General features: G+C 53.2%; 1 protein-coding gene across 2 annotated transcripts in view; it reads left to right on the top strand.

Moving 5' to 3' along the window:
- The window catches only part of SEPT3 (septin 3), a 20,094-nt gene that overhangs the window by 994 nt on the left and 8,813 nt on the right, over positions 1–10,287 (top strand). For both annotated transcript variants that reach the window (XM_010843670.1, XM_010843671.1), the window contains exons 2-5: positions 3,963–4,154; positions 5,958–6,086; positions 6,756–6,837; positions 8,977–9,114. In XM_010843670.1, coding sequence (XP_010841972.1) covers positions 3,963–4,154; positions 5,958–6,086; positions 6,756–6,837; positions 8,977–9,114 — 541 coding nt within the window. The remainder of the gene's footprint in view (positions 1–3,962; positions 4,155–5,957; positions 6,087–6,755; positions 6,838–8,976; positions 9,115–10,287) is intronic.

Below are 10,287 nucleotides of genomic sequence, written 5' to 3'. Positions count from 1 at the left end.
GGAGGTGGGGGCGGGGCGGGGGGTAGCCGTTTCTGTGGGGACTAAGCCAAAGCTGAGCTGGGGATGGACAGGGTCTCTCCCAGGGGCACGGTTGGGGCAGGTGGCTCCCAGCAGGAGGGGCTGCAGGCCGGGCCCCGAGAAAGCTGGGCGCTCAGAGGGAGCCCCAGGAACCACATAGGCAGGATGGCATATTTGAGTTACATCCCGCTGTGAGCCCATCCGGAGCTCTTCCCCACCCCTGGGGAGCTCCTCCTCCAATCCCTGTTGTGTGGGGAGGTCTCATAACAGAGTCTGTCTCCGAGCCTGGGGCCCACCCAAGAGCCATTTGCCGGGTGGGAGGTCAGCTGCTCCACCAGGGGAGCAGCATCCGGAGGAGGAGAAAGGTGATGGCTCTGAGTAACATCAGCCTTGCAGTGAGGCTTGCATCCGTTCATTCATTCCTGAGTGAGGCTTGCGTTCATTCATGCATTGCTGAGTGCCTTGTTATACTGGGTACATTGGGGCACAGAAATCCATAAGACATGGCTCCTGCCCTGAAAAAGGGTGGCAACTGGCATATGTCCAGTGCCAGGTTTATGCCCACACTTTTGTGTAAGCATCAAAGCAACCCAGCGAGGTCGGGACTGTCCCTGTCTTCCTGAGGAGAACACTGAGGCTCCCGGAGGCCATCCGCCTGGGAGTCAAGGATGGGCCAGCTGCCCGTCTGGAGCTGGCATGGCCTGACCTGGAGGGGCTGCAGGGGCAGAGGAGGGAGCTACAGAATTTAACTTTGGAGCTGCCTACGCCCTGTGCTCTGGAGGTCTCCTCAGCAGACAGTATGAGGCAAGGACCTTGTCTGGGGTCTAGCAGTGTCCTTGGCGTTTAGGGTTTGGCTGGAGTCAGCTCTCACTGGAGGGCCTATAGAATGGCCCGGATGGGATGGAGTGAGTGAGTGAATGAATGTAATGAGTACAGAGGTACTCAGGGGGCTGAGGCAGCACAGAAGGGAGGCATCCAGGTGAGATGGGAAGGCGGAGGCTTTCCTGTATAGTGAAGGAAGGTCGACAGGGGCTGGAGTGGACAAAGGGTCTTCCAGCAAAGGCTGTGACACCGTGACCGGCCGCAGGTTTGCAATACTTGTGGCTGATGGGTGGTCGTCGTTAGCACGTGACTGGCATGTAGTGGCCATGTGGTTGGGAGGGGCATCTTGCCAGCAGGACCTCTGTGGGTGCTGACAGGTGCTCGATGGAGGAATAAAAGTGGACTCTGCTCCCGGTCTGTTGGAGCCCCTAGAAGTTGCCCGGGAATCTGGTCAGCTGGCCTCTTCTCGAAACCAAGTTGTGCTGGGGAGTGGTCTTTGAGGCTGCTGCGGTTGATAGGCCGGGGCTGAGAAGGCCAGGGTGAGGATGCAGACTTTATAAAAATCCTTATAAAAACTCCCATAAATAAATACCAGACTCATTTTCCAGGTCTGTAGAGTAAGACCCTGCCCCTCCAAAACACACACGTGCACACAGATGGCTCCATCTCACAACAGTGGCTGTGGCGACCCAGTGGGCTGGCCGTGGACGGACCCGGGGGATGGAGAGGACCGGCCTGGCAAGCAGCTGGATAGGGAAACCAGGGCATTGGCCCCAGTGCAGGTGTGCTGAGTCGGGCCCGGGAACCACGTGCAGAGTGGAGGCGCAGGCCAGGCTGCTGATAGTCAGCTGCTTCAGGCCCGAGCCAATCTGGGTGCCTTCTGGAGCCGCCTGGCTGGCAACAACTTCCTGGGAAGCAGGAGGGAACCACGCCAGGCCCTGGGGAGGTCCCGAGACTCCGTCAGATTTGGCTGTGCCCGCGGATGACAAGGAAAGAACGGTTTCCGGTGGAGAGTCATGCCAGGACCAGGGAGAGGACCAGGTGGTGGGAGAACAAGAACAGACTCCTGGCTGGCTTTGAGGGTGGGGGAGGGAGGTGCTCCTGTGCCCTCTCTCTCTTTCCCATCTGCTGCTCCATCACTTCTCCCGGTGAGCCAGAGACCCTGCAGGGTGGTAACCAGGAGCCATAGGATTCTAGAATGGCCAGGCCGGAAGGGGGCCTCCCGAGAGCATGGAGTCCAGTGACTGCACTGGGTGATTAGCATCTCGGGCACCTCCCTTTAACAAGTGCTTTCTCATGCACCACTTCATTCCCCCTCCTGGCTGGGAACTGAGAAGGGGCAGGACCAAGAGGGTTTGCAGCAGTGAGGCAGAGTGGGGGTGCATCTCACATGCGGGGCTCCCCACAGCCTTCGTCACTATCCTGAGAAGTTTACAGAAGAGGAAGCAGGTGCATGGGGGCAGGCGGTTCACCTGAGGCCACAGAGAAGGCAAGTCACAGAGGCAGGCCCTTCCCACGTCACCACACACACCAGTCTTATCGGGAGGAGTGGAGATGCCATGTCCCGAAACCCACCTTGGAGGGACAGTGCCCTAATGGGGGAACACAGATTTCTCATGTGTATGAACATGCCCATGATGCGCCAGACCCAGAAGGGTGTTTGCCTTTCTCCACTGGGGAAGGGCTGTGACCTCAGGCTCTCCTTTCTCCTGTTACCCACCACGCCAAGAACACAGCGTGTCATGTTATCTTAGGCCCATGACTGCCCCTACTTGGGCCTCATCCTCTCCTCATTGGTCAGCAGGGGAGACTTACTCCTCCTCAGATTTAAAACTAAGGCTTGGAGAGGACTTCCCTAGTGGTCCTGTGGTTAAGACTCCATACATCCACTGCAGGTGGCATGGGTTTGATGCCTGGTCAGGGAACTAAGGTCCTGAATGCTGTGCAGTGTAGCCAAACAAAAAATTTGAAAGCAATAAATGACTTAAAAAATAAGGCGTGGAGGCTGTCTGGGGAGCCTCAGGGCACAGAGACCCCTACTTTGCACCAGTGCTCATGGAATAGAGGGGACACAGACTGGGAGACACGATTGATGCTCACTCTGCTGAGTTGAGATAGCCCCATGTGCTTCTTTCTTTCTTTCTTTTTTTTTTTTTTTGCTTCTTTCTTTAAAAAGATTGTTTGGTTGCATCAGGTCTTAGTTGTGGCACGCTGGATCTGTCACTGTAGCTCACGGGCTGTTTGCAGTGCACGGGCTTAATTGTTCCTCAGCAGGTGGGATCTTAGTTCCCCTACCAGGTATTGAACCCGCACACTCTGCATTGCAAGGCAGATTCTTAACCACTGGACCACCAGGGAAGTCCCAGACCCATGGGTTTCTAAAAGACAAAGCAACTAGGGCAGGAACAGGCAGTCAATAGACATTAGGTCCAGAATCCTAAAAGGTCTTTGCTTTGCCCTTTATTTGGGTGAGGCAGGACTCAGGTTGGAATAACCCCAGACATCTCTTAGGTCAGTGGCTGTCAACTGTTGGCAGTGCCAGCCAACATCTGGCACGGTCTGAAAATGCTTTTGATCATTAAATTGGGAGCTACTACTGGCATAAGGAAATGACAACCCAGTCCAGTATTCTTGCCTGAAAAATCCCATGGACAGAAGAGCCTGGTGGGCTACAGTCCAAAGGGTCGCAAAGAGTCAGACACGACTGAGTGACTAAGCACTCACAGGCATTTAGTAGAGGCCAAGGATGTTACTAAATGGACTACAATGCCCAGGACAGCTCCCTGCTCTAATTATCTGACCTAGCATGTCAATAGTGCCAAGGCGAAGAAACCCCTGGGTTAGAGACACAGATGTGGTGCTTTGGAGCAGCGAGGTGCATTTGAAAGTACCCCAGCAACTGGAGGGTCTGGGTACTGGTCCAGATTTTCCATCTGACTTGTTCTATGTTCTCAGGCGAGCCCTTACCACTGCCTCCCACTCCACATCTATGAGATGGGAGACCTGTACTGGAGGACATCCACGGTCCCGTCCAGGCCTAATTCTGTATGATTGTGTATCCAGAGACTAATACTGTGGTGTCCATGTGACCTCAGCCTGCCCCTCCCACCTTGGCTTTGCAGGGCTCCCGGAGACCAGGACGGACGCAGCCATGTCAGAGCTGGTGCCCGAGCCCAGGCCTAAGCCGGCAGTGCCCATGAAGCCCATCGGCATCAATCCCAACCTGCTGGGCTACATCGGCATCGACACCATCATTGAGCAGATGCGCAAGAAGACCATGAAGACCGGTTTCGACTTCAACATCATGGTGGTCGGTATGGAAGCCGTGGGCTCCCTGGAGACCCTGGTGGCAGGCAGCACCCTTTAGAATCCCACTTCTTTCTTTAGGATGGCCTCAGCCCTGGCTTCTTTCGAATGAGCTCTTTCTCAGAGGAAAGATCTCAGCGTGCTGATCACAAAGGCCTGACTCCTTTCTTCCCACAAGGCTGGCTGATCTGAGGGTGGGAGATGTGAATGGATGATGGTCAACCTGGCCCCGGCACCCCCTCTCTGTACACAGACAGCCTTGTAGCTGTGCTCAAGGCCTGGGAGCACCACCCTTGTTCTTCCCCACCTTCAAGAGTTGGGGGGGATCAGAGGAAGGGTGGTCTTCTTTCTGATCTTTGGTAGTGCTTTCAAGCTTGAAGAGAATTTTCAGGACATTGGTCACTAAGTAGGGTCACTGGACCACAGAATATAAGAGCAGGGAGGGACCTTTGCCTTTGATCACAGTGACATATTTTCTCAGTTGCTGAAACTGGGATCTGGGAATCATCCTTCTTCCTCCTGCTTTATCCCCCAATCCAGTCGGTCATTAAATACTGTCAATTTTACCTCACAAATATCTCTTCCAGTCTGTCTACCCTCTCCCTCTCCACTGCCAGCACCCTGCTACTACCCTGGGTTACCACGTCTACCTGACTCAGAGCTGCTCATACATCTGGGCCAGAGTGTAAATCATCTGGAACATCTTGCTCTAAAAAACATTGGCTAAACTAGACAGCATGCATGATGACATTGCTTCTTTTTCTCCTGGTTCTCCGTCTTCTTCAATCCATTGTCTCCCAGTGACTGAATAATTTTTCTACCCTGCAAAACTCATCATCACCCATCCTACTTAATAATCTTTCTTAAGTTTAAGGGTTTGAATTCCTAGCGTGGTCTGGTAGTACTTCTCCACTCATCTCTTACCACTTCCCATGTAGCATCTTTGTTGTTATTCAGTTGCTAAGCCATGTCTTACTCTTTGCAACCCCATGGACTGCAGCACACCAGGTTCCCCTGTCCTTCACTGTCTCCCAGAGTTTGCTCAAATTCATGTCCATTGAGTCAGTTATGCTATCTAACCATCTCATCCTCTACCACTCCCTTCTTTTTTGCCTTCTTTCCCAGCATCGGGGTCTTTTCCAATGAGTCGGCTCTTTGCATCAGGTGGCCAAAGTATTGGAGTTTCAGCTTCAGCATCAGTCCTTCCAGTAAATATTCAAGGTTGATTTCCTTTGGGTTTGTTTGGTTTGATCTCCTTGCAGTCCAAGAGACTCTCAAGAGTCTTCCCCAGAAGCACAATTCAAAAGCATCAATTCTTCACTTAGCTTTCTTTATTATCCTCTGATTCTTGTGCATGTTTGAGAAACACTCTGCTCAGACCAGTGGTTTTCACCTATCTTTTAGTTATGGAGCTCTTCCTTGGAATGAAATCTTCTTCAGAAGCTCAGTGTCAGTATGCAAAGTAATTCCATCTTTAAGTGTGATTAAAGACTAAAAACTTAGGTCAAGCAAAAATGAAATGGAAAACCAGTATGCAAGTGCAGAGGTTGCCCCTTTCCCAGCGCTCCCAGGGCTCTGGAAGGAGAGAATGTGCAACTCGACTGACGTTTCCCCAGGTCCTTCACCAGCAAGTGGGAAAGCATTCCCATCCACTCACTCTCCCTGCTCAGCCTCTAGCCTCTCCAGTGAGTGGTCAGTGAAGGACTTGGATCACAGCTCTAGAATTCTGTAAGCTCAAGGGAGAGATGCTAGGCTTGGGAGCTGGGCCTGGGGTCTCCCTGCCTTCTCATCCTCTTCCTGTCTTGCTGCAGGTCAGAGTGGACTGGGCAAGTCAACATTGGTCAACACCCTCTTCAAGTCCCAAGTGAGCCGCAAGGCCTCCAGCTGGAACCGGGAGGAGAAGATTCCCAAGACAGTGGAGATCAAAGCTATTGGGCACGGTAAGGACCCAGGAGGGACCATGACGGGCATTGTTCCAAGGGCCTGTGCCAGAAAGGGGGAAGAATGGGGCCTCTGGGGGATGAGACAAATGACAGACAGCCTGAAGACAGAATAGAATTAAGCCCTTGAGCAAGACGGAGCCAACTCTTTTGACTGTAAGTCAGAAAAGGGGGTGTGGGAATTAGAAATGATGGAGGACTTGAGTGGGATGATAAAGCCTGGTGGATTTTTTTCTTTTCATTAAAAACAAAATACTTATTATTTTTTATTTGGCTTCACCAGGTCTTAGTTACAGCACGAGGGATCTTTAGTGAGGCACGAGAACTCTTCACAGCGTGCAAAGAGTTCACGTCTGCAATCCTAGTTCCCTGACCAAGAGTTGAACCTGGGCCTCCCTGCATTGGGAGCATGGAGTCTTAGCCACTGGCCCACCAGAGAAGTCCCAAGACTGGGTAGATTTAGACAGACAGAGGGGTAAAGAAGGCATTCCGGGTGCAGGGAAAAGCATGAACAAAGGTGTTGAAGTGTTGAGGACCCTGAACTTGATTTTTCCAGTCATTGGTCTTGTAGAAGTAAGGAGCCCAGGTCTCCCCCAGCTGGTAGGCAGCGGGACACCTGGCGTCAGCTGGAGGAGTGACCCCCGGGTGCCTTCTCTGTTCACTCCCCAGTGATCGAGGAAGGTGGTGTCAAGATGAAGCTGACTGTCATTGACACCCCAGGCTTTGGAGACCAGATCAACAATGAAAACTGGTATGTCTGCCTGTGTGTGAGACCTCCATCCTAAAGACTGCAAGGCAGACACTGAATGTGGAGCAGATTCACTCAAACTGAGAACCATCTGTGCCCTCCATGCTGAGGGCTTAAGTGGCAAGACTTGCTGAAAGAGGGGAGGGGGTTGTTAGGAAGCAAGCAGAGAGGACCAAATGGGGCCCAGGCGTGAGGATAGAGGGGGACAAAGCAGAGGGAATGTCAGCCGAGGCATTGCCTGGAGATGGGAGTGGGTCAGGAGCTGGAGCAATGGAGCAGGGGGAGCTGGGGTGCAAACCCAGGCGGACCTGGAGGTTGTGGCAGAGAGCTTGGCCTGAGGGCCAGGTGTTGGCCACCTGGACAAAGAGAGGGTGGGAGGAAAACATGGGGGAGGGCAATTTCCATGAGGAGAGAGCCTCTGGGGATCCAGCGTCCAGCCAAAAGTGGGGAAGTACACTGCCCGGGTGAGGATGGAAGTGTCGGCCTTGAACAGAATGCACAGTGCCTGCCTCATGGTATGGCCAAAAAAAAAAGAAGAAGCACAGTGTAAGAGTTCTGAGTTGGGTCTTATTCACTCTCTTACTGAGGGCTCCCCAGGTGGCTCAGTGGTAAACAATCTGCCTGCCAATGCAGGAGACACAAGAGATGCAGGTTCATTCCTTGGGTCGGGAAGATCCCCTAGAGAAGAAAATGGCAGCCCACTCCAATATTCTTGCCTGGAGAACCCCATGGACAGAGGAGCCTGGCGGGCTGCAGTCCCTGGAGTCACAAAGAGTCGGCACAACTTAGCAACTGAGCACGCACGCACACACTGAGGACTGTAGTCTGAGTCAGCCGCCCAGAAGGCGTGGAGGACCTGCTCTGAGAAGGTGGGCGGAGGCCAGTATGCATGTGCTTTTTGACTGGGGATATGTGCAGCCAGGCATACATCTCAGCAGAAGGCTACTGCCAGTCAAGAGGAACAGAGATCTCTGTTAATGATTTTAGTGCTTTTCTAAGTCGGGGAAGGTGTAAGAATTTGGGTCCAAAATTTTTTTCCTGAAATACAACTATTGAAGGGCCTGTTTCCCCAAAGCACAGAGAGCCTTATCTTGTTCTTTGTCCCGAATTCCTTCCAGGATATATTGTAGGTCAGTGACTACGGTGGCTAATGACTTAATCCGTGTAAAACCAGATGGCAAGTGACACTCCTTGCTTTACAGAAGGTTCTGGGCAGAAGTTTGCTCCCAGACAGGGGTGAAGACAGCTATGCCTCTGTGAGGGAGCCTGGGCTGCCCCAGACAGACAGGGCCTCTCAACAACATACCTTGGAATTGGCTGTGTTGATCTCAGAAAGTGGCTGGTCACTTCTTCTCTGGCTGTCCACACACTCCTAGAGAAGGAAAGGTCACTATCACAGCAACAGCATGATAAGGATGAATTATTGCGCTGGGATGATTATATGCTTGTGCTTACCCTGTGGATTATTATAGTGCCAGGGTTGAGAGCTTTCTCTGCGCCATTTCTCTGTTCAGACCAATGTTGTTGTTTAGTCCTCAGTCGCATCCGACTCTTTGCAACCCCTTGGACTTGCAATAGCCCGTCAAATTCCTCTGTCCATGGGGTTTCCCAGGCAAGAATACTAGAACGGGTGGCCATTTCCTTCTCCAGGGGATCTTCCTGACCCAGGGATCGAACCTGCATCTCTTGCATTGCAGGTGGACTCTTTACCACTGAGCCACCAGGGAAGCCCCGTTCAGTATTATACCTCTGTTCTAATTCTTACATGACTCCCTCCAGGCACCTGTTGTTACTCTCTTTTCACTTATGAGAAAAGAGCTTCAGAGAAGGGCAGAGACTTCCCCAGAGTGGCCCAGCTAGTAAGTGATGGATGTGGGGAAAGTGCACTGCTGTCAGGAGTAGGGTGGGTTTCTGCAGGTTCCCATAGGTCAATCAGGGGGCTTGGACCCCAGAGGAGTTCTGCCCTTGCTAACAGGGAAAGCCACCCATGGGGGCCGAGGGAGAATAGTCAACAGGTCACCGAGAGCCCTCGGGAGGCAGGGATTGAGATGGAGGTGAGAGCCTGCCTCCTGACCCTGGTGAGAGGAGCTCCCGGGTCGTGTCCTTCTGAGACCTCCATCTGCTTTCTTCCCCCTCCTCCAGCTGGGAGCCCATTGAGAAGTACATCAACGAGCAATACGAGAAGTTCCTGAAGGAGGAGGTGAACATCGCCAGGAAGAAACGCATCCCTGACACTCGTGTCCACTGCTGCCTCTACTTCATCTCCCCGACCGGACACTCGTATGTGCCAGGCCTGCCCCTGTCCCCCAGCCTGCCTCCTTTGCATCATTTGGTCCCAACCTATAGTGAATGAGTGATATCTAGACTCAGCTGGGGAGGTCAGGTGGGCCCCCACATAGTCATGGCCCTGGGAGTCCCTCAGAGATCCTTGACAGGAGAGAGAAGCTCACCATCAGCCCTTATGCTGTCCATCGGTGTGTTAGCACCATAGCATCACTGTGCCAGCAGACAGAAGTTGGTTGCTGTGGACAAAGGGCTCCTCGTTTGTTCAATAGATACCTGCTATGCAGAGGCCTGGGGTCAGGGGCAGCAAGAAGGATGAGATGGGAAGGGCCCAGGCTACTGGATTGGGGCTGGTGTTCAGGTGGAGGTAGGGAGGGGTGACCCAGCTGTAGGCATTTGGAGGGTAGCCAGCCCAGCAAGAGGAGCCAGGTGTCCAGCGATGAAGGCTGACAACCATCGGGCATGCCGGGAACTCTGGTTGTGAGTATCAGGCAAGGCTGAACGATAGGGAGTGCCGCTGGAGAATGGAGCCATCCAAATAGACAAGCAGGCCACCTTCCTGCTGGAGAGGTCTCCTAACTGTCACTGAGCCCAGCAGCTAGGCAAGAATTTCATTCTTGAGACGATGGCACAGCGCGGCAGGCCCCAGGTTTTGGAGGAGCCAGACGTTCAGCAGGTTTTCAATGGTACAGCTCAGGAACTCGGCAGGGAAGTTAGCGTTTATCCCTCCCTAGAGCCTGGACCCAAGGTCAGAGCAGGCCAGCAGGCAACCTGACTTAAATGAGTCTGGTGGACTTCAAACTACAGCCAGATTGGGGCCCCAGAGACCAGAGGCCCTCGGGTAGGGGAGGGGTCAGGCCCCAGCTGGACCCCTGCAGGACTACTGTAGGGGACCGGGGGGAGGCCTGTCCAAAAGTGCTGTCCCGTAGGCAGAATAGACACACATATGACCATGACACAAGGACGCATGGGTGGGGACAACAGTCCATGGCTGTTCCCAGGAGAAAGAGATCTCAGGTCAGAAAAGGTGTCATGAAGGAGTGGTTTGAGTGGGGCTTAAAGAAAGCCAGGATATGCCCCAGAGCCCAGGGAGAGAGAAAGGGAGTTGGTGGGCCACATGTGGGTAGAGAGTTGAGTTCTGTTCTGCAGACAGGTGATGGTGGCTGCCTC

This window comes from Bison bison, unplaced genomic scaffold (assembly GCF_000754665.1).
Source record: "Bison bison bison isolate TAMUID 2011002044 unplaced genomic scaffold, Bison_UMD1.0 scf7180017864184, whole genome shotgun sequence".
Taxonomy (NCBI): Eukaryota; Metazoa; Chordata; class Mammalia; order Artiodactyla; family Bovidae; genus Bison; species Bison bison.
The sequence above is the reverse complement of the archived record's forward strand: the minus strand, read 5'-3'. Positions and strand labels throughout refer to the sequence as shown.